We start from the raw sequence: 24228 nt of genomic DNA, 5'->3' as shown, positions 1-24228 counted from the left end.
TGTGGTTGGGGGGTTGGGCTAAATGGGCAAGGGGCATCGGGGAGAACACTTGTTGGGATGAGCACTGGGTGTTATATGTAGGGGCTGAATCACTGGATTCTGCTCCTGAAATCATTGCACTATATGCTAACTAAGTTGGACGTAAATTAAACAAAACAAAACAAAACAAAACACCGGTCTGGCTGAATGCAGCTTCCTAGTCTCTCATGCTCTGTACCATCCTCGTGATCGTCATTATGCTGTTGATCTGTGTTTTCTTATTGCATATGTTGCTTATTGTCTGGACATCCAGTCTCCCCACCTGCCCTTGTCATGTGTGGGTAAACACTTCTCCTAGTGCCTGCTTTGGTAAGGATGATGGGTTAGCAAGAAACAAGTTAAAACAAAAATGAACAGGCACCACCAAAAACCTGATGCCATGCAAAATGAAGAGTAGAGTGGATTAATTAGCTTAGGTGCTTAGGTTGATGTATGAAACTTAACATCTTACTATAAACTGGCTCCCTCTTAAAAAGTTCAGGAACAGTACAGTTAATGTAGGAACGCTCGAGTTTGGCCTAACTTGAAACATTGGGAACAGATTGTGAACTGCAGGTACCAGAGCAGAGAACTGTAAGTGGGGGCTCTAGAAGCCTCGATCTTTCTCCTCCCAACTTACAAACTAAGACCATGATCTAAAATATTGTAGATTCCAGGCAAGCTTATTATGACTGGACTCCATTTGGGGCTTCATGCAATTTTTTTTTTTTTAAGGCAAAAATTCTTAAGCCAAATAAAGTCTCCCCTATCATCAAAGATTTGCTGCTCTAAGAACTGTTCTTCAAGAGCCCTGGGTGGCTTTTGCTTTCCTGTGCTGCCCTGTAACGACCTCGGTCCACACCAGGAGATAAGCAGCATTGGAACAGCCTGGTACCCGCTGTGCGGGTGATTAGTGCCCTCGGTGTTAGAGTTCTGGACCTCCTCATTTGCCTCATCCCACACTTCAAGCCACTGCAGGAGGAGCAGGAATGTGGCGTCCACTTCATGTTTAATAATTTATCTGATGATTTTTACTCTAGTCTCTAAATGCTATGGCACTAAACCTTAAAAGCCTATGATTGTTGTTCCGAAAGCCACATGCAGCGGTTGTGGCCAAAATAAATAATACATTCAATTACTGAGCATGGGAAGGCTAAATATAAATTAAATGAAGCTTGTGGAAATGGGCCACTGTTGTTCACCCCCCCCCCACTCCCACCTTAAACACCCTCCCTCTCAGCTGGTTAGAAAACAATTCTCTCCCCCCAGTCCACTTTCTGGCCTCCCTTGATCCAGCTTCAGTGGTATGTATCTTGTTTATCAGACGGTGGCTTTGCCAGGACTGGGTCCAGCCTGACGTTAAACTCCCATTGAACTCTCAGCCAGTGCTGTGTGGGATGCTGATGGAGGCTTTTTACAGGAGAGGCCCAGTTCTGGTCCTATGGACGTACTGAGGTAGTACATAGAGTGCGATGTGGGGGGGATTTGTTTCAAAGCCACCCATTGTCCCAGTAGTGAGGAGAAATTGGGCTTGTGCCCCTCACCTGGAGATGCCTGTTTATCTTTGCTTTCAGCCACTTCATTAGATAAGTGCTTGCTCTTGTTTGTGAGTGGTTCTTCCCAGAAGATTATTACCAGGCCACAGCAGGAACAAACTTTTTTGCCCTTTATTTTTGTCTTGGTACCTTTATCTTTACAGTTTCTAATCTGAGAAAGGAGAGTGGTTTTACAATGGAAGTCATGTTTCAGATGGGGCTTAGAAGGAGAACTTATCAGGCGGAGATGGGGAGGAGAGAAGGAACAGTTGGCGTTCCAGGTGGGGCAAAGGGCTTGAGCAAAGGCATGGGAGGTGGGGAAGCCTGTGGTGTATTTGGCCAGCAGCAGGATGTCAAGATGAGTCCCTCACTGCTGGTCTCCCAATCTGGACTCTGCCACTCACCAGCAGGGTGCCCTTGGCCAAATTGGCCTTTTTGTGCCTGTTTCCTCATCTGTCAGGTGGAGGTGATGGCTGTGGTACCTGTCACAGATTAAATGAGAAAACGTACTCAGAGAACTTGACTCACTGGCACACAGTAGCTGCTCAGTAAACATTAACCTCATAGAATTGTCTCTCAAAAGACAAAAGTATGCTGTGGAGTTCTGCATACAATGCCAGCTCTGTGGTTTCAGGCTTCTGAAAGCATACTTGTCCGAGGCAAAACCTTGAGAAATCCACAGGAAAGATGATCATTCTTTGAAGATTAACCTGCTGAATTACCCTGGGGGAAAAAATCAAAACGGGTATGCAGTTCCTCCAAAGACAAAACAGTAGAGAAAACAAGCAAAATGGTTTTGTTCTTTTATTAATAATAATTCTTTCCACTCCTATAGAATTGTCTCCCCCTCCTTTTAAATTGTACATTTTTATTTATTTTTTGCATCTTTATCCTTCAGAGCTTACTCACAAGCCAGTTCTTAGGGAAAACCAGCCTTGGCCTCTCCATCCCTAAACAAACTAAGAGTGAGATCAGGTTATTCTAGATGTGTTATCTTGGCACTTTTCCCTCACTGGACTTACTGCTGTTTTATTTAGCAAGTTAATAAGTAAATGTCCACTTTTCTCCCTTGCAAGAGTATCCGCTCCATGAAATCTGACGTGTCTTGTTGGACGTTGCGTCCCTGGCTCCTGGCACGTTGCCTACCACACGGGTGCTCAAGAGGTGCTGAATGAAGGAGTGGCAATCCTACGATAATAATGGTTGATAATTCTTAATAATATCAATACATGTAAAATGGTACCCAGGCTTTTCATGGTATGGACATAACTACTAAGTAACCCTGCTGTTCAGAAGAGAGTCCCATCAGAGCCTTCTAGTAGGTTTTACATAACTTCTTTTCATAGTTTTAGGTGAAAGAAAACAAGTTAGGCTCAAACATATGCCAAGCTGTATAGACCTGTTGAATGAAGCTATTTTGCTGTTTTGATCCGTGAGGAACCCAAAAAAGCAGAGGAGAGGCTGTGGCCTGCTACTAGGAGGCCCACTGACCACTGTGAACCATCACGGCTAATGGAGGTGGCCTGGACAGCAGGGTGGAGGAGAGAAAGCATTTTTTATCCTCCTGGAGAATGATGGGTGGCTTGTGATGGAGGAAAGTATCCTCTATCCACTTACCAGGTCACTGGGGTTTATGCTTAAGGTCACATTTACTAGTTCTGTTGACAGGCCATCCTCTGAAGAATGTGTTTGATGTGACTGTTCTCACAAACCCTCTGGTGATCGTGGACAAAGCAGGTTATTTTTGCCAGAACAGTTCACGTGGGCACGTGGCATGAAACTCGTCATCCATGTTCACATGGTCCATCCACCTTACAGAATATAAGGGCCTGGGATGGAGGGCAACCCATAATGCAACCCACAGAAAAGGAGCAGGGCAAGAGTCTCCCCGTAAGTTCACTTAGCTCTTTATATTAGTAAATATCAACAATTTTCTTGCTCCCGCCAGCATTTCTTGGCCATTTTTTACACACAAGCCACTGTGCCCAGCATTGTGCCAGAAAAGGAATGCACTTTGAGACTGTGTGCTAATAGGGGAGAGTGAATCTGTTTACAGTTAAACAAGGCAGCTTGTGATAAATGTTGTGCAAGATTTCATAAAACGTGCGATAGAATTTTAAGGGAGAGAAAGCTGACCCTTTGGCTTAGAAGAGCAAAAAATAAAAATAAATTAAAAAATAAAGCTTTTTAAAACGGGTGGCATTGAGTTGCCTGGAGGGAAAGGAGGATCTTTATATGCTGAAATGAGGCAGAGGGCATTCTAGGCTGAGACAGCAGCCAGGTGCAAAGGCCTACAGGCTGGAAACAATGCATCTGGAAGGAATGGGTAAGAGATCAAGTTAGGAAGATAGTTTGGGGCCTGATGAGAACTGAAAATTCCTGCAAAGCAATCTAGTCTTATTCAGTATGTAGTATTTGCTCGGTGGTTTATGTTCATTTTACAGATGAGGATACTGTGGCTGAGAAGTGTGACATGACTTGCCCAGGACCGTCCAGCCAATAAGTGGCCTGATCTGACTTCAAGTGCTCTTTCCACCCTTGAGCTTTCCTGAAGTGGGTTAGTTCCTCTAAACCCTAATACAAAGTATTATTTCTAACCCTGGGTGTATGTGGTTGCTGGAGACCAGTTGTTACAGATTGAACATTAGATAAGTTTATGTAGAAAACAACCAGAATGAAGATGAGAGTTAGTTAATCTTTTCTGCTTCGGGAAATCCAAACCTAATATCCGCAGAGACTTCTTCACAACCTCCTGTGAGCCATTGCAGAGATGGTAGGAAGGTGTGTTGACTGTGCATTAGCTCCAAAGACAGGAGTCCGGTGACATGGGTAGCACATTGGACTGAGAAGTCATTTCTATGACCCCAGTGGACTTTCACAGTGTGTTGATAATCAGTGAATTGAAAAGGCATTCTGCATAAACCACATGGCAAAATCAAGGTTAGATTAAGCTGTCATTGATAACAATTAAGCATTAATGAATAAAGTATTTAATTGTTTCTGGGCATTCATATTTCTTTAAATCTTACTCTGTATACATTACATATTATCAAATTAGTGGCTCCTTCAGTCCTCAAACTTAACTGCTGTAATAACAAATTCTATTACAAAAACACAGTGTAGTCATAAATAGTGTTAAATCTCTATGGATAACTCACCTGTGGACGATCAATTGGCCATTTGGACTCTGAGGCTTTACCCAAAGGCAGCCCTGTCACTTGGTGACAGTGCATCTTCAGTGCAGACCAAAGTTCAGCCTGCTGAAACAAAAATCCCATGGGCTGAGTGACTTCAGTGACAAACATTTGTCGCTCAAGGAAGCCCAAGACCAAGCTACCAGCAGATCAGTGTCTGGCGAAGACTTCTTGGCTCATAGACCGCCATCTTCTCACTGTGTGCTCACATGTGGAAAGAGTGAGAGTTTTCTCTGGGGCCTCTCGTATAAGGGCACTGATCCCATTTGTGAGGGCTCCACCTCATGATTTCACACCTCAGTGTTCCCACCAGTACCATCTTTGGGGGTAGGATTCCAGCATACGGATTTGGGGGTAGGGTGGAAGGACATTAACAGTCCAAAATACAAAGTTTGAGGCGGTAAGCTGCGTCCTGACATTACATCTGTACAGTAGTTTCCATTATATTGATGTTGTCACTCCAAACCTACACTCATCAAGAGATGGAAAATGTTGAAGACTGGTAAAGATCAGTTTAGCAACAGGGTTGTTAGAACTTGTGGAGTGTAGCCAGAATCCCGCTTTGATCAAGCATATTCAAGGGACAGGAAGGAGTCTTTCACCTTCTTGTGATGTTTTGTCCCAAGAAATCACGATGCCCCCTTTCTTAGAGAGCTGGACCCAGGACTGTCTTGTCTCACGTGTCCAGGAGGGCATGTGATTTTGAAGGTGTGTTTGGGAGTGGAGTGGCTTCTGAGCTCTTGTTTAGCCCTGGGCTTTTATGGTTCTGACAAGTAGTATAGACTTCCATTAGCAGTGACCTAATCTGTTATTTAAAAAACCAAACGCCACCTCTTAAGGTGGGTCATCGCTTCTTGACTGTGTGTTTAGATTCATGTGCTGAATCCTAGTCTGTGTTGACAATGCTGGGGACACAAAAGGATCTCCTGACTCTCAGAGGTCACAAGTCTTGAGTTTATGTTACCATGTATGGAGGGTGTTTGGGGGTACCGACTTGTTTCCCACTGAATAATAGCTTGTACGTTACTTTAAATCTTAATGATTTTTACTAAAAAAATTTATTTCACGCTCATTTGAAAAAATTCCCACAAATAAAGAAGTGTAGAACTTAACAAACAAACATAAAAGGCCTCAAAATAAAAGTCATCAGTAATCTGCTCCGTTTCCTCCCTTCGAAAAAACAGCCATTGTTAACATTTGGGATAGTTTTCTTAATTTTTTTTTCTATAGGTTCATTTAGAAATACTCCTTCATTCTCATGCTTTACCTCTCTTCTGCTCTCCTTCCCTCCACTTCTATCTATATTCTTATATATACACGCAGTCCCCACCACCCTTAGGAATGGGATTGTGTCTTCTGCAATGTTTTTCTTTTTTCTTTTAAAAATTTTTAATGTTATTTTTGAGAGGGGGGTGGGTAGAGAGCGGGGCAGGGGCAGGGGCAGAGAGAGAGGGAGACACAGAATCCAAAGCCTGCTCCAGGCTTTGAGCTGTCAGCACAGAGCCCGACGTGGGGCTCGAACTCACGGACCGCGAGATCATGACCTGAGCCGAAGTCGGCCGCTTAACCGACTGAGCCACCCAGGCGCCCCTTCAATTTGCTTTTTTCACTTAGCAGTAAATATTGGTCTTTTCTCCCCCTGCCCCTTCCCACTTAACCCATGTCACTACATAAAGATCCACCCCATTCTTTGTAATGGCTGTCCAGTGTTCTATGTCATTTCCTTTTCTTTTTGGAAGTGCTATAAATTATTTCCCCAGACCCCCTCCATTTTTCTCCTAAACTCCTATTGAAAAATATTTGGACCCTTGCCAGTTTTTTTGCTCTTGCCAACAATGAGCAACTGGCGTCTTAATTCTGAACATTTTGAAGGTTTTCAGTAGTTGTTGAATTGGTGGATATTCTAGTCTCTGAGAATGTGGAACCCTATCTGTCATTCAGACAGAGTCCTATGTAGAGCCTTGGTGCACAAAACAGATAGGAATGGTCTATTCAGGCGAGCATGCCTGTGGGACGCCACTAGCTCTTGAGTTGCCTTTGGGGATCTGGAAAAGGCTTCAGAGCACAGGCTGAGACCTTCTAAAGCCTCCAGAAGAATCCATTCAAGTGGAGCTGTCTAGAGAGCTTGAACCCTGAATTACGCCTCACTTCATCAAGCAACTAATCAGAGAGGAACCTTCCTGGCGCATTGGCTGTGGGGGGCAGGCCAGTACCTGGGCCTCTGGAAGGTGTGTGCCACCCTTAGTGCCTTGCTTGATGCACACGAGGAGGGTGGATGTCCCTTGGAGCAGCAGGAGTCTGGAGTCCCTGGGCTGTGGGTGGGCGCCCACCCCTGGTTAAGAAGGAAGGGGTTACTATTCAGATACCCCCCTTTGATCATCTGCCTTGTCTACCTTACAGCCTCACTTGTTCTTTTGCACATTTCTGTGATTGAAAAGTTTAAAGCATTACATTGCCTTTGTATGTATGCTAAAGAAAAATTATTTTTAGAAATGTAAATTAAAATTCCAAGCAGTAACTTAGCGGTAAGTGAAAGATCCCAGTTTCTTTCACCCTCAGCCACAAGTCCTATATCACAGTTAATACTTTGGCATTCTAGTGCCTCACTTATTTTTATGCATCTACATAAGGATATACCCGTTTTTCTTACAAAGATAGGATGCTGCTGTACACAGGTATATAACGATTTGTGCTTAATATATCATAGGCATCTTTACATAGATGTACTGTGTTCTGTTTATTAGCCACATCATTTCCAGGATATGACAATGCAATAGTTTGTTTTTTATTTTTTTAACATTTTATTTTTATTTTTGAGAGAGACAGCATGAGTAAGGGAGGGACACAGAGAGAGGGAGACACAGAATCTGAAGCAGGCTTCAGGCTCTGAGCTGTCAGCACAGAGTGTGACACGGGGCTCGAGCTCGTGAACCACAAGATCGTGATCTGAGCTGAAGTCAGATGCTTAACTGACTGAGCCACCCATGTGCCTCCCCTGACCCCATTCTTTATCTTGGGTAATGTGGTTCAGTACATTTAAGGCAGGACCTAGGAATTCGTATATATTTTTTAAGTAACAGCTGAGTGAGACCTGATAGGTTCATGTATCATAAAATCCATCCTTCTACTAAGTGTACAATTCACTGGTTTTTAGGACACTCACAGAGTTGTGCAACTGTCATCACTAATTCCAGCACATTTTTATCACCCCAAAAGGAAACCCTGGACCCACTGAGTAGTCATTCCTTTTTGCTCCTCCTTCAAGCTCCAGGCAGCTGCCCGTCTACTTTTTGTTTCTATGGATTTGCCTGTTCTTATTATTTTATATAAGTGCAGGCTTACAATACAGGTCTCTTATGATTGATTCCTTTCATTTAGGATATGATTTTAAGGTTCGGCCGCATTGTAGCCTGTATGTAACATGTGTACACAGCATCCATGCACACTTAAAGTTGGAGGAACCGCCAGGTCCTGCAGAGTACGTTCCCATCGGCCATATTAGGCCTGGGAACCTGTATTTTTAGCAAAGCTTCTGATGCTTCTGTTAAAGCAATTTTGGAAAACTGGCTTTGCGAGCAGCTCAGCCCCTCGTACTGAGAGCAGGGATGGTGGCTCTGCTTGCCCTTCACCCAGAACCCAGCAGCGCTGAGGGACATGTTGGCTCTGGCACAGAAAACAACAGAATGCTGCTCTGCAGAGGAGTGGACACCCCACGAAGAAGGATCTTGCAACAGAATGGACGTGGGTCCGGCCAGGCATCCCTGAGTGGTAGTTTTGGTTTTTATTTTTAATTCCTTTTTTAAAGTAAGATGTGGAAAAGAAGCCCGGTTGTCCAGTGAAACCTCAGAAGATCCAGTGGAAAAAGATAAAGCATAGGGAGGCTGGTACATATGCTTGCTTTTCCCTCCCCACCGCCCCTTACTAACCCCCACCCCCCCCCGCGGTGAAACAGGAATAATAGTGTTTATGGATTGGAATCGGATTTCTCCTTTTTCTGTAGGTCTTTTACAAAACAAAACAAAACACATGTAGCCCATTTTATCTTGGATTGTCTTCCAGGGCTTTTAATAGCCACAAAAGTGTTCTATGGTATTGACGTCATTATTCTGAACTCTAGGAGGAAAAACTTTTCATATAAAATAGGATTTGAGCTCTAATTACGAGATCAAAATTGAGAAGTCTCCTAGATAAGATTTTATATATGGAGTAAGTCTTCTAAGGATAGAAATAAAAATCTGCTTTGGAACACTCTGGAACATTGCCCCAACCCCTAAATAACTGTTTATTTTAGCCCTCTCCTTTGGAATGGGAACTGAGTGGGGGGTGTTTGTGAGGAACAGGGTGCCCTGCACAAAGCTGTGCCCTCTTTAATGAGGCATAATAATGGGCACTTTTCTCGTGGCCACTTGGTAACAAGCACATAAATAGAATAAATAAATGGTCTTTGGCGTTGTTCTGAGCAGAATTTTCATTTCCGCTGAGAGAAGCTCTTCACCTTGTTCATTACGGACTTAATGTTTTCACCAGAAAGCAGTTCCTGTAGAGCCATGGGGACAGAGAGCTTTTCCCGTAGAAGGAAGACAGCCAGAGCCGGCGTCCAGGCCTGCCTGTTCCCAGAGAGCTGAACCTCAGCGCTAGATTCAGCTCTGTTTCTTGTGTGGTGTGGTTACGAATGAGGAACATAAAATGTATCATTGTAAGCATTTTTCAGCTACAATTCATTGGTTTTAGGTACATTCACAATGTCACGCAGCCCTCACCACCATCCATTTCCAGACCTTTTCATCCCTCCAAACCCAATGCAACCTGTACCCTTTACACAGTAACTATTCCCCTCTCCCCATTCTACTTTCTGTCTCCATGCAGTCAATACCTCTGCCTCATAAAAGCGAAATCCTACAGCAATATGTCCTTGTGTCGGACCTGTTTCACTTGGTGTAATGTTTTCAGGTCGGACCTGTTTCACTTGGTGTAATGCTTTCAGGGTGCATCCATGTTGTAGCATGTATCAGAATCTGCTTCCTCTTTAAGGCTGCATAATAATCCTGTTGTATATATGTTCTACGTTTTCCTATCCGTTCACCTGTTGATGGATGCTAGGGTTGTTTCCACCTTTTGGCTAATGTGAATAATGCTGCCGTGAACATTCATGTACAAGTATCTGAGTCCCTGCTTTCATTTCTTTTGAATGTGAACCTAGAAGTAGGATTGCAGGCTGAGAGCATAATTCTGTGTTTCACTTTTTGAGGGACCACCAAAGAGTTTCCCACGGCAGCTGCACTGTTTTACTTTCCCACCAGCAGCTTCTCTACATCTTTGCCAGCACTTGTTACTTACTGGTTTTTGTTTTGGTTCTTTGTTTTTTTATGGTGCCCATCCTGAAGTTTTCTCCCAGTGATGAAATCTCTGGGGGATTGCACTGATTTGCATTCTCCCAATGATTATTGATGTTGAGCATCTTTTCATGTGCTTGTTGACCATTTGTGTATTTGGAAAACTGTTCAGGTCCTTTGCCCATTGTTAATCAGGTTACTTGTTTTGCTGTTATTGGAGAATTTCTTTATATATTCTAGATATAAACCCCTTATCAGATCTATGATTTGTAGGCTTGTGTTTTTTTTAAAAAACACGATTTTGGGGCACCTGGATGGTTCGGTCAGTTAAGCATCCGACTCTTGATTTTGGCTCAGGTCATGATCTCACAAATCATGAGATCGAGCCCCTGAATCGGGCTCCAGGCTGACAGCACAGAACCTGCTGGGGATTCTCTCTCTCTGCTCTTTCTGCGCCTCCCCCACTTACACATGTGCATGTGTGCTCTCTATCTCACTCAAAATAAATAAAACATTTTTTAAAAAATAATGCAAATTTTATTGTATTGCTCAGTGCGGGTGGTGGCCTTTAAACTCTGCTCAGCTCAGTCTTTGACCATCCCTGGGCTACTCTGATTTGGCCACCCCCTTTTTGAGCTTATTTCCTCATGTGGGCGTTGAAATCATTGTGCCTTTCTCATAGGACTGCTGGGGACTAAGAATACAAACTACCTAAAACAGGGCTTAGGAGTGTCTGTGGTCCCTTTAGTAGTGTCATTTACTACTATCTGTAGGCCGAGATATCAAGTGTCTTTTCCCAGCGCCCCTGTATTTAATCTCTTTCTATACAAGATCAACATCAGCTGCTTTGTGTCCTCCCCGTCCTCCCTCCACCCCCAGACCAAAGAACACAACAGGTTCCCCGTAGGTAGGTGTGAAATAGTGTGATCAGGTCAGTCTCATCATCCTACTGATGTTGTCAACTTTCACCCCCTTTCCTCCTTGTGTGTCCACAGTGCCTGGTCACCGTTGGTGCTTAATAAATTTGCTGAGGTGAACGTAAGGGTGTGAGTTCAGTGTGGGAGAGAGCCTGGGAAGGGAGGATTCAGGACCAGAGGTAACTTTATAGAGAAAACTCTGAGAGAATGGTCTTTCCTTAACATGTTTGTTTTTGGGTTTTTTTTTTTTTTCTTTCAAGAAGGAAGGGAGGGAAGACCAAAAAAAAAAAAGCCCACATCGAGCTGCAGACACATACTCTTCTCATTAAGTGCAGGGCTTTGTTCCCAGAGGGCAGGCGTTTGTTGTTGGGTTTGCCCCTTTGGGCTGCTGGGTGGGGCTCCCGCTTGGGTTCAGGATGCTGTGTGCCAGCGCAGTGTTCTCTCCGCATCGCTGCAAGTCGTTTCGGAGTGGAAGTATATTTATGTGGACCATGTAAACGTTTGATCTTGTTGGGTAGTTTAAAATTTCACTTGTCAGGTCAGTGTTTTGTCTGTTTCGACCTTGAGGCTTTTTCTCATGTGGAATACTTTGGCAGTTCTCTTAAGAACTCTCTCCCTCTCCACCCCCACCTCCAGTCCTTGCTTGTCTCCCCGTCCGTTCCTCCCTGTCTCTGTCCTCCTATTGCTGCCTCCCTCCCATCTACTCTTCCATCCCTCTCTTCCTCTGCTCTCCCCTCCCCTTGCTTTCTCTCACCCTTTGAGGTCTTCTTGTTTTATAGACAACTTTGTGGTTTAAAAAATATCTTGGGGCACCAGGGTGGCTCAGTCGGTCAAGTGCCGGATTCTTGGTTTAGGCTCAGGTCGTGATTTCATGGTTCGTGGGTTCAAGCCCTGAGTTGTGCTCGGTGCTGACCGGGATTTGCTCTCTTTCTGCCCTTCCCCTGCGCACTCTGGCTCTCAAAGTAAATAAACTTAAAATATATGTATATCTTTATCTCCCAAGTGATTCTCAGAACTATTTACCTAGTCAGAAGTCTCAGAAGCTTGTGTGTGCATGTGCGTGGGCGTGCACGTGTGGATTCCTTCAGAGGGTTCAGTTACTTTAACAAATATGGTGTAACAAATATGGTGCTGGAGTAGACCCAGGCAGACCAGAGTTTGCACCCCGCTCCACGTCTCGTGCTGGCACCTCGAGCATACCCAGGACACTGCTGAAGGAGCAGGCACGTGGCCTTCTCCCAAGGTGAACGGGAGGGTTTGGTGAACCAGTCTGGGTTGAGCTGTCTGCCCCGGCAGCTACTATTTCTTGGCTTTCTGTAAAAATTGGCCACTTGTTTATTTCACTTAATTATCAAAGCCACCCTGACGGAGGCTCTTTGAGCTGAATTGCTCAGTGAAGAAGGAGGGAGAGAGGTGGAGATGTGAGGCAACAGCAGTACCCTCTCTGCGGAATGTTCTACGAGTCGGTTAAGGTTGCAGAAGCCCTCCAGTCGGACCTGCCCACTGTATCTGGCCCTCAGCATGGCCTGCCTTCCATGTAACTCGCAGGATGGGCCTGGCAGCCAGGTGAAGAAGAAAGCAGACCCTGAATTTTTCAGAGTTCTCATACTCGGAATTTTCTTCTGTCTTGCAGCCGATGCCTTCTTCAAAGCCGCTATAAGCCTCATTCCGGAAGTTCCAAAGACGATTAATATCGATGGAAAGATGCGACCGTCAGAATCATTCCTTCTGGAATTCCTCTGCAATTTCTTTTCTACTTTATTAATAGTTCCGGTACGTTTTGCCAGAAGAGCCATAGGTGATGTCCTTCTTTGATCTGCCTCATGTACATCTTTAGCCCTAAAAGTGCAGGGACATTCTCTCTGTGTCTATGTGCTGCTTTTCTAGTCAGAGGTTTACATTGCTCAGTGTTTTACTTTTATTTAGTAAATAATCTCCTCCCTCAACACGGGGATTCGATCTTAAGACCCTGAGATCGAGAGTCACATGCTCTACCAACTGAGCCAGCCAGGCATCCCTAAGTTACTCAATGTCTTTTCCATTCATTTTGTATACGGGGTGTCTTAGTTGCGGTTCTGTACATAGTCAAGTGGGTGCCACTTAGGGGTTAAGGACTGAGGCCTCGGACCAAGATGCCTAGGGTGGAATCTCCCCTCCCCCTCTTCCTAGCCCCGGAGGCTCAGGCAATTATATAACATGCCTGGGCTGCAGTTTCCTAATCTATAAAATGGGAGTAATAATAGTGTCTTCATCTCCAGGTCATTGTGAGGATTAAGTGAGTGAGTATACACATGTGGTTAGAACAGTCCAACCCTGTAAAAGGTGATGGTGATGTTCTTTTGATGGCAAGTGCTAGAAACCAAAATGAGATAGTGGAGATCAAAGAAGACATTGTTGGAAGGATGCTGGGGTTTTTTCTGGAACATTCTGATGTGCAGTCATGCTTGGGCTGGCAGGAATCAGGCTTCTGTCTCTCCAGACCCAGCACCAGGACCCTCACCCTAGCAGAGGTTCTTAACCCACAATCTCCCTGCTTGCTTCGTGAGGGTTTGGCAGGGCAACCATGAATTTAGATGAGAAAAAAAAATCTCAATTTTTACAAATCTCTGTGAAACTGAAATTGGCCCTTTGCTCCCTTGTGAGTTTTTTGGTTTTTTTCCATTGTGAGTTATATAGGCAACGAGCCACAGTAGCAGGTAGTCACAGGGCTAGGAATTTGTCACCAAAGAAATCAACCATTTGTTCATATCACATTTAAGGTGACAGATATTTCAGAAGACTTAAACATACTCACCAAGAAGTAATAGAATACGGTATAACAAATACATTGAAAAAATATTTTGACAAGTATATTTTAGCATAATTGCTAATCAAACATACTCATCAAGAACTAATAGAATACATTATATAACGAATATATTGAAAAAAATATTTTGATGAGTATGTTTTATTTTTCTTTTGTGGTCTTGCATATTTTATTTTCTGCATTTATTTTATTTTTTTGTTTTTATTTATTGTATTTTCTGTATTACAAGTCATATCCTGAGGAGTCCATAGCCTTCACCGGGATATGACAGGGTCCAGGTACAAAACATGGTTGAACCAAATGTGTACAGGAATCCGGGATCCGTGCTAAAATACAGATTCTTGGGGCCCCCTCCCAGAGAGGTGGACTCAGTAGGTTAAGATGGGGCCCTGAATCGGCACTTTTGAAAGCCTCCTGAGTAGTTCAGGTGTGGATGGTCCAGGACCGCACTTGAAAAAACATCCCTCTGCACTCAGGCCAGGAAGCAACTCTCTCTCATGAGTACACAGTTCCTTTTTGGGGTGACAGAAATGTTCTCAAATTGATCGTGGTGACAGTTGCACAGCTCTGGGAGTATCCTAACCACTGAAGTGTGCATTTGGAATGGCGTGTGAATTCTCAGTGGAGCCGAGGAGACAAAGAGTGACTTAGCTTCCAAGTGTCCAGGTTGAAATCCCAGGTTCTGGGGAGACAAGATGGCTTGGTCAGGAGGCAGTGCTCAACGCCTGACCTCAGGGTTTTCAAATCACCTTCTTAGTCCTTTGTATAAACAGTTTCTCTGTATTTTGGAGAGTCTAGTTGTCAAGTGAGGGGACCAAAAAAAAAAAGAAGAAAAAAACCCCAGCATTTCTAAGGAGTAATCTAAGCTGATCAGTGTCATTGTTTGTTGGTTAATTGGGATGCATTTTCCTTCTACACATGAGATTTTCTTCATGTTAAAAATCAGAGACTGGACGAAAGCCTTGTGCTTGGAGTCAGAAACTTGAGTGCCGTCTGACCCAGTGACTCAGCAGCCTTATGGCATTGGGAACGTTTTGTAACTCTTCACAGCCTCAGATAATTGTCACCTTTCTAAAATGTCACCCAAATGCCTGCCTGACGGGACTGCTATGAGGTTGAATGAAACAGTTGATCTGAAAGTACTTTTGACCCAGAAGCTCTGTCCCTGGGGTTGCATGCTGATGAGCAGTGGGTGGCATCCAACCCAGAGACACGGTTTTTGGCCACACAATGATGGAAAACATTTGGTATGAATTACCCACGTTTAAAAATTGGTAGATCACAGAAAAACCCAGCTTTTTAGTTCCTCTTGAGAAATCAGATCCTGCCATGTGGGGCCCACATTCTCCGACCCACGGCAGCTGGCCCATGCTGTGGAGGGAGGAAGAGGCATGTGCAGTCTCTCCAATTCCCATGGGTGCCTCTGGACCCATTTCTGTCGCCTGCCTGGTCCATTGGCATTCACCAGAACGTCCCCCTGGCCTCAGCGGATTGTCTCGTTCCTGGTATCAGTGTGCACGCTTCTGTGGGGGTTTAGTAAAGATCAGGAGATGAATATCCCTTGTGACTGCCTGTCCCCTGTCCTGTGCTGTACTGCAGACCTTCAGCAGCCTTCAGTCTCTGGGACTCCTCCTCCAAGCCCTGCAAAGTAGGGATCACTGTGCCTTTTCCACGTGAGGTGCCCATGCTGGGGAGCCTGTACAGCTTGAGGTCGCACAGCTAGTGAGCAGCAGAGCAGCAGGTGTGTGCTGCTCCGGGGTCTGTTCAGCACCATCTGAGCCTGAAACGTTGACAGGGCACTTTATCAGCTCAAGGCTGAGCATTAGCAACCCTCCATCCTGCCTGTGGGATACAGCATTAGTAATAAATATGGAAGATGTTCAGCCTGAATAGCCGAGGCTGTGGGCTCCGGGGCCCCAGGATGGGCCTCACGTGAGGCACGTCTCTTGTGAGTAGGTTTAGTATGAAGGCAACTCCCGTATCCCACTTTTACCTGGTTCAGATCATATCCTTTCGTGTCACAGCTTTTACTTAATTTTTTAAGTTTAATTTTATCATTGTAAGAGCATTTAACAAGAGATCTACCATCTTAACATATTTTTAAGTATGTGATACGGTATTGTTAACTACAGACACCGTGTTGTACAGCAGCTCTCTAGAGTAATCTTCGTCTTGCTTAATTGAAACTTTAAGCCCATTTTAAAAAAACTGTTTATTTTGAGAGAGAGAGAGAGCAGGCGTGCAGAGACAGAGACAGAGCGTGCAGAGACAGAATCCCAAGCAGGCTCTTTGCTCTCAGCACAGAGCCCGATGCAGGGCTCGATCCCATGAACCGTGAGATCATGACCCGAGTCAAAATCAAGAGTTGGACACTTAACCGACTGAGCCACCCAGGTGCCTCATAAGCCCATCGATGAGTAGCTCTCCATTTCCTCCTCCTCCTAGCCCCTGGCAACCACCATCTATTCTTAATTCTGTGAACATAACTGTATTAGATGCCTTATGTAAGTGGAATCATGAGTATTTCTCTGTGATTGGCTTCTTTCACTTATTGGCTTCCAGGGTTCATCCATGTTGTCATATTTGACAGAATTTCCGTTTTTTTTAAGGCTGAATATTAATCCATTGTGTATGTATATCACATTTTCATTATCCATGCATCCACTAGTGGGCGTTTAGGTTGTTTCCACATCTTGGCTACTGTGAATAGTGCCACAGCGAACATGAGAATACCGATACCTCTTTCAGATCCTGATTTTAACTCTTTGGACAAATACCCGAAGGTGGGATTGCTGGACTGCTGAATCATATGGTAGTTCTGTTCTTTTTTTTTTTTTTTTCTTTTGAGAGAGATAGCGTGAGCAGGAAAGAGGGGCAGAGTGAGAGGGAGAGAAAGAATCTTAAAACAGGCTTCACATCCAGCCTGGAGCCCACTGTAGGGCTTGATCTCCCAATTGTGAGATCATGACTTGAGCCAAAATCAAGAGTCAGACGCTTAATTGACTGAGCCATCCTGGCACCCCTGGTAGTTCTCTTAATTTTTCAAGGAACCTCCATGCTGTTTTCCATAGTGGCTGTACCATTTTGTGTTCCTACCAACCGCGTACAAGGCTTTTAAAAGACTTCATTTTATTTGTTTAGAAAAAAAATTTAAAGTCATTTTAAATGCAGAAATAAACATTTCCCCAGGCCAGCCTCTCTTCGGCAAACGGTGTCACTTTCAGAGTATTTTGAAGTAATCTGCTGTGGTGTTAGCAGCGGTCAGCCTCTTGGCGGACAGACTTCTCTATAACATTTGGCAGGACATACAGACTTGATTGAACAGGTTCAGTGTTACCACTTCAGAGGCCTAATTTTGATTCAGTTAAAAATTGTAGGCAATGGAGGAGCTCCTGGGTGGCTCAGTCGGTTAAGTACCCGACTTCAGCTCAGGTCATGATCTCGTGGTTTTTGAGTTCGAGCCCCCTTCGGGCTCTGTGCTGACAGCTCAGGGCCTGGAGCCTGCTTTGGATTCTGTGTCTCCCTCTCTCTGTGCCCCTCCCCTGCTCATGCTCTTTCTTGCTCAAAAAAAGCAAAGGTTAAAAAAACAATAGTCACAAAATAGCTGGCTTACATGTAAGGCTTCCCCTAGTTAGCCAGCTCCATAAAGTCAGAGAGGGGCAAGAAAAATACAGTATTAACAGTTAGGAATCTCTGCTCTGGAGCCAGACTGTCAGAGCTCAAGCCCTGGTTCCTCCACCTACCAGCAGTGCCACTTAACCATTCTGTGGCTCATCTGCCATCTGTGAAATTGGGGGTGTGGGGGGGTGGTCATGATCATATCTAACTGGAACACAGAAAAGCTACGGTAGCCACCATAAAACTTAGCTACTGTTATTCGTCTTTGTAGCCACCTCAGCGCCTGGCACATAGAAGGTGCTCAAACTGTAATCCAACCACCATGACTTACTGGGTGCTTGCCTGCGCCCAGCACTGTCCTAGAACCAGGGACAGGGCGGGACACCGTTCACACTGTGTTCCCAGGGCAGTCCTGGCTGTGTATCGGCAAATATGGCAGAGGAAGTGTCTGTCGTGCTGGGTTACAGGCGACGATGAAAGATAAGCGTAAACAAGAGATATTGTGGGGCAGTTCACTGCGGGAGTGAGGAAGTCACTTGAGAACTGCACTGCAGAATTACAGACAGGACGGTCTGTGATGGAGACTGGGGGCCGGCGGTGAGCAAGGCTCTGGCTGGCTGATCGGAGAAGGCCTCACTGAGAAGCTGGCGTGTACGATGGGATCTGGAGGCTGTCGAGGAGCCAGTGTGGCCGTCTTGCAGATGAAGATTCCAGTCGGGGGGTGCGGTAGGGCCGGGAAGCCAGCTATCCTTGGCACGCGAGCTGCCGGCGGCAGCATCCTCTGCGCTTCCGTGGAGATCTGTGTGGGAGACCAGCCCCTGGGGACTGCCTCACCTGGGCTCCCTTCTGGTCTCCAAGTCGCTCAGCCAGCGGCAGGACCAACAGCAGACTGGAAGGCGGGAGGAGAGCGAGTTTGGGGCATCCGTCCCCTGACGCGGCCGTGGGTTGGCAGCGGCCTTGTTCTTCTACCCGAGGCTGCAGCTCCTGCTAGGTGCCGTCTCCAGCTGCGGGTCTTGCACTTTCGGTCATTACCCCCCCCGCCTTGTGCTTTCAGTCCAGGGTCGGTAAGGGCTTCCTGCTGTCGTGAGGCCCCGGGTGCCTCGCCTGTCCTTCCTCTCCAGCTCCCTTCACGGTGCCCCTGTCTCGATAAATAATCCTTCTTGAACTGGTCCTCACGGAACCATTTTGAGCATGCCCACTGTGTCCTGGCAGGATTCTGAGTGGTCCAGCTGGGCCCAGGGGACATAAAGGTGCTGGCTGGAGTGGATGAGGGGCAAGGTGTGGCCACCGGGTGAGCAAGACGATGGCCCCAGAGCTGGGCACTGACTCTTGGTGGTAGGCCTCCATGGAGCATGTTCAGAAGGGGAGCCACAGAAATGCAGGCAGCTTGTTGGAAGTGAACTAAGCTGCTGGCTTTGTGGCATCCGGCACTCTCTTCCGATTCATTTCAGCATCTGAGGAACACCATTCTGCGCTCTGCCTCTTGGGTTTTTTCCTCTCCCAAGAGAGCGTCCTCACTTTAGCTGTTAATGTCACTGAACGCCCTGAAGAGCAAGGCTATATTTAACGCTGGTGCCCTTGCTGGTGACAGTGATCACTGGGGGCTTACGCAAAGCAGGTGGCTTCCGATGTTGGATCTGCTACAACACCCACAATCTTGCTTTTGGAGTCGGAGGAGCAGGACTTTTTACTGCTCTACACATAGAAGCAGTGTGTAATTTTGGAAACAGGCCATTAAGCTGACAGGTAACTTAGCTCCCTCATTCCTTGGACCCAAAGAGGCTCTCCAAGCTCGTCTCCCCAGACTGGAGCATGCTCGTTGGCGGGATGAACATTATCCTGTCCGTTTTCTCAGTGGTGTTTGAGCAGGCTTGTGAGTGGGCTCGCCTGCAAAGTAGCTGGCACTGCCATTCCCCGAGAACTGCTAAAGGGAGGGACCCAGGCTTCTGTCCTGGTGGATTTTTTGTTTTTTGGTTTCTCCTCCTGCTTCCTATCTAGCATTATTTATCCTTTTTTGGCTTTCCGCTAGGATCACCCAGAACATGGGGTCCTGTTCCTTGTCCGAGAGCTTCTCAACGTGATCCAGGACTACACCTGGGAGGACAACAGTGACGACAAAATCCGCATCTACACCTGTGTCCTGCACCTCCTATCCGCCATGAGCCAGGAGACCTATCTCTACCACATAGACAAAGGTAGCGGGGCCCCTCCCACTGGACTACACCGAGCTGGAATTTCATGAAAGTCCAGTAAAATGTTTTTGTTTTTAAATCCCTTAGGGTTTTATGCACCAGAAACTTCTAGTCCAGGGTCTCACTACATGTGCCCAAGTAAGAACCTGAGCAGATCCCTGAGCCCCATCCTGCCCCTTCTCAATTGGGAACCCCAAGAAGAGGTCGGAGAATTTTGTCTTTAACAAATATCCAGAATCATTTTGACGACCTGACAAGTTTAGGGGAGCACTCCAAGCACTCACTCCGTGCTCTCTCTGGTGTGCTACAGAATAACCTAGAAAGGTGGTTTGATGTCCATAGGCATGAGCTTCTCCCAGGCCTGCCCCTAACCACAGACTCAGGTGGGACCCTGGGTGTTTTTACCTAGTTCTTCAGGTGATGCTGAGGCTCAGGGAACCCCTATTTCAGATGCTCAGGAGGAAGGAGGTGGCCTTGCCTCCCCCACGTGCTACCAGCCATTCTGCATCTGCTGCCAGGAATTTGAAAGCAGACTTCTCACATCCTGAATGTAACGCAGGACAGTCCCAATTCCAGACATCTGCCCGCTGAGCCCAAGCACCCACCTGCTTGTCAGACCCTCCGTTCTAATTATCGGTTTTCCCAAGATGGCCCTATTGTTGTGAAAAGTGCGTTGGCCAGTAATTGCATACTTTAGGGTTTAAGCAACGGTCTCTCCACTTGGAAATTTCTGGAAACACATTTGCAGTGCTAAGGGAGGGCCTTCTGCTACAACTCTCAGGCTTCCTCTAGCTGGCATTTGGGGGCTAATAGTTAAGATGTAACTTAGGGAGGCAGGTTGATGTGGATGATGACAGCACCTGAGACTTGAGCTCCTACTGCGTGCCAAGGCCCACCCCAGACTCCACGGATCTTTCTTCTGTACTCCTCACGGCCCTGAAGCGTGTAAGACAGGCATTTACATCCCCATTTTATGTGTGAGCAAGGGGAGACTCCGAGAGACGCCATGGCCTGTGGCCGGTTATTGGTGGAAGTGCAAGTCACACCCTGAACTGTGGAGCATGCGTCATGCTGCCTCCTTTTATAAAATAACAGTGTTTTAATTAAATCATAACATATGTCAGACATACAGCTAGCTGGAAAGCTCAATGAATCATCACAAAGTGAACACACCCAGGTAACCCCCACCCAGATCATGCCCCCACCCAGTCATCGCCCCCACTTTCCCCTCCAGGGCACACCACTCTGCTTCCAGCATCACAGATTAGTTTGTACGTTTTCGACTTTTGATGTCAGTGAAATTGTTTAGCAAGCATTCTTTGGTGTCGGGCCTCTTCCACTCGATACTCTGTGTGTGTGAGATTCACCTGTGCCGTGCGTAGCTGGCATGCATCCTTTTGCATTGCCGTGTAGTATTCCACCCGGTGACCATACCAGAATTTATTCATTCCCTCCGGTTTGAACATTTGCATGTTTCCAACGGTCCTGGTTCTGGCTGTTGAGGGTAGTGCTGCTGTGAACACATTTATATGTGCTCTTGGTGTACATTTCCACTGGCGATATGCCTACGGGTGGAATTGATGGCTCATTGGATTTGCTTATGTTCAGCTTTGGTAGATACTGTCTCACAGTTTTCCAAAGTGGTTGTACCAATTGACACTCCCACTAGGCATGAATGAGTGTTCCCTTTGTTCCCTCCGTGTGGTCAGTCTTTTTCATTTGGGCTGTTTTAGTGAGTGTAATTTGCATTTCTCAGCAATGAGATTGTGCACCTTTTCCTATATTTGTTGCCTTTTTTTATTTTTGAGAGAGAGAGAGAGAGAGAGAGAGAGAGAGAGTGAGCGCGAGCATGAGTGGGGGAGGGGCAGAGAGAGGGAGACACAGAATCCAAAGCAGGCTCCAGGCTCTGAGCTGTCAGCACAGAGCCTGATGCAGGCCTCAAACCCACAAACTGCAAGATCATGACCTGAGCTGAAGTCGGACACTTCACTGACTGAGCCACCCCGGCTCTCCTATTGGTTGGCATTTTTATTTCCTTTTTTGCCAAGTGCACATATAACAGTAGAGACACTTCTGAGGACCAGGCACTGACCTGGAATTGGGTCTGCAAACCTTGGGCCCTGTTAGAGGGGTAAGCCCTTTCCTGTCTCCTGTCCTCTCCTCATCCTCCTATTTGAGCAGATTCGTTTAACCCTCTGTCTAAACTATACAGCTGGCAGACTGGGAGCCAGAGTGCAAGCAAAGGGAGTGTGGCTATGTGCAATAGACAGGAGTCTAGATTTCTGGCTTTTAGAGAAGAAAATGGAAGGCTGGGTGGGTTGTTTTCCTTCTTTCTTGGCCCAGCTGTGTTTACTCTGGATGTGCAATTGTGACCTGACAATTGTCTTAGGAGGAGAGAGGCCCAGGGGGCCAAGGGAGGCGCTTCGTTTCCCCACCCCTTTCTTACTCTAGGCAGCCTTTTACAGTGTTGAAACAGGTTAGAACTTCTCAAGAACTAGGGTCAAATTTTTTTGCATTTACAAAGAATTCCTTTGCTACTTTCTTTCTAGATTAATCCGATGACATTCTGAGATTTCCTGGAGCAAGAACTCCAGTGCTCTCCTACAAATGTGAGAGAGTAGACGTGTTTGATGTGTGAGGGAAAGTTTCCTGTGTATGGAGTGTTCCTTTTTTATTTACTTTTTATTATATTCTTTTATTTGAGAGAGCGCATGCAAGTCGGGTAGAAGGGCAGAGGGAGAATCTCAAGCAGGCTCTACGCTCAGCGTGGTGCCTGACACGGGGCTCAATCCCATGACCCTGGAATCATGACCTGAGCTGAAATCAAGAGTCAGACACTCAACCAGCTGAGCCACCCAGGTGCCCCTGCATGTTTATTTAATATGCAGATAGTGTGTATCCAGCTAGTTGGAAGACCACAATCCAGGATGCCCCTGTGAAGCCAGTGTAGCCCCTTTGCTCCTCCATGTCACCTGCCAGGCCCTTGAAGCGTTCAGGGTCGTGATCGCAGGGCAAGACAGATGCAGGGATTGTGGGCTATTCTTAGTGGCCACCTGCCAGGGATATCATGTCTCCCTCAGGGGACTCTCCGGGGCCACTATACACACTGGTCTGACCAACTTCCTTTTAATTCTCAACTTGGCCCTTTGCTCCCTCCATCATTATCAAGTATGGAAAACTCATCCTGCCCCCTAGCCCCTTTTTCCACTTGTCTGGTGAATTCAAGCTGTGGAGCTTAGCCTGTCCTTGTTAATTCCAGAGTTCCGTCCCAAGCCTAGATTTCAGGATCCCATAACCCCTTGTACTGCCCCCTTCTGACATTCAGTACGTGCTTTTCAGTTTGCTGGTCTGCATCTGCTAATGGTCTGTGAGCTCTCTGAGGCAGGAACCAAATCAGCCTCGGCCCCCACTGGGTCCCCAGCTCCTAGCGTGGAATCTGGTGCAGAGCAGACCCTTACCCAGGAGGTGCAGTGTGTGTGTGCGCACGCGAGCAGCCTGCTCTGAACACACGCCTGGCCCGCCTGGGGAGTGTTGGCCATGGGCAGTCTCAGACCTTCTCTCTTTTCCAGTGCTGAGCTAATCAGAAAGAGTAGGTTCCAACCCAGAGTAAGACTGAGAATTTATGCCAAGAACTATTCTGGTCCTCAGCAGTGGATGTGAGAAATTCCTTCACCAGCTGCAGTTTTGCTGCCCTGCAAAATCAGGTGGTGGTGACTGGCTGAATCACATTCTTTTACAAGAATCACAGTCTGTTACATTCTTTTAAGAATAGCTGTCATCCTCTGAATGGTGGATAGTAGTTGAGACATAGACCCATAAACAGGCAGAATTGGATGAGAGATTGCCTTTGGACAGAGAAGCCAGGGCGCAAGCAGACTGCTGGGGAGCAGTTGTTCATTATTCTTAGACAACAGGTCTGCAATCTGCTCACAAATGGTTTGGCTAGAAAAACCCATTATGTGTGAGTGAGTGAGTGTGTGTGTGTGTGTGTGTGTGGAGAGAGCAAGTGAGAGAGCTTGCACACAAGGAGCAAAATGGTGTCAGCTGGTGTTTCGAGGTGAGACAGGCAGGTATTCAATGTACTGCTTTGAAACAGCAACTAGAAATGTACATAAGACATGTCTGAAATTATTTTATCAATTAATTACTACAATTAATTTTTGAGAGAGCTAGAGCACGAGCAGAGGAGGGGCAGGGAGAGAGAGAGACACAGAATCCAACACAGGTTCCAGGCTCCAAGCTGTCAGCACAGAGCCCAATGCAGGGCTCGAACCCATGGACCTGGAGATCATGACCTGAGCCAAAGTCAGACACCCAACCGACTGAGCCACCCCGGCGCCTCTGTCCCATTCTCTAAAAGATTCAGACAAATTGAAAGGAAATAATTAAAAATTGGTTCTTAAGCAACTATAAATTAGGAAATATACATGGATATATGTATATCTGTGTGCTATATTTATATAAAGGCTCTACTATGGATACTGTTTTGTCACTTTTTAAAAATTCATAGTAGCTTGGGGCATCTGATTGGCTCATTCCATTGAGTGTCCAGCTCTTGACTTCGGCTCAGGTTGTGATCTCATGGTTCACAGGTTCAAGCTCCACGTCCAGCTCT

The 24228-nt window shown here is 46.1% G+C and overlaps 1 protein-coding gene and 1 long non-coding RNA gene across 5 annotated transcripts in view; one reads left to right on the top strand and one right to left on the bottom strand.

Annotated features, from left to right (window-relative positions):
- VPS35L (VPS35 endosomal protein sorting factor like) overlaps positions 1-24228 on the top strand; it is a 115606-nt gene that overhangs the window by 83330 nt on the left and 8048 nt on the right. For all 4 annotated transcript variants that reach the window (XM_078439918.2, XM_078439917.2, XM_078439916.2 and 1 more), the window contains 2 exons: positions 12631-12770; positions 19451-19616. In XM_078439918.2, the coding sequence (XP_078296044.2) occupies positions 12631-12770; positions 19451-19616 (306 nt within the window). The remainder of the gene's footprint in view (positions 1-12630; positions 12771-19450; positions 19617-24228) is intronic.
- The window catches only part of LOC144614757 (uncharacterized), a 35124-nt gene continuing 14879 nt past the window's right edge, over positions 3984-24228 (bottom strand). The window contains exons 3-4 of the long non-coding RNA XR_013552870.1: positions 4712-4813; positions 3984-4466 (exon numbers count right to left, since the gene is read on the bottom strand). This is a non-coding gene — a long non-coding RNA (uncharacterized LOC144614757). The remainder of the gene's footprint in view (positions 4467-4711; positions 4814-24228) is intronic.

The sequence above is a fragment of the Panthera onca genome, chromosome E3 (assembly GCF_046562875.1).
Source record: "Panthera onca isolate mPanOnc1 chromosome E3, mPanOnc1 haplotype 2, whole genome shotgun sequence".
Taxonomy (NCBI): Eukaryota; Metazoa; Chordata; class Mammalia; order Carnivora; family Felidae; genus Panthera; species Panthera onca.
The sequence above is the reverse complement of the archived record's forward strand: the minus strand, read 5'-3'. Positions and strand labels throughout refer to the sequence as shown.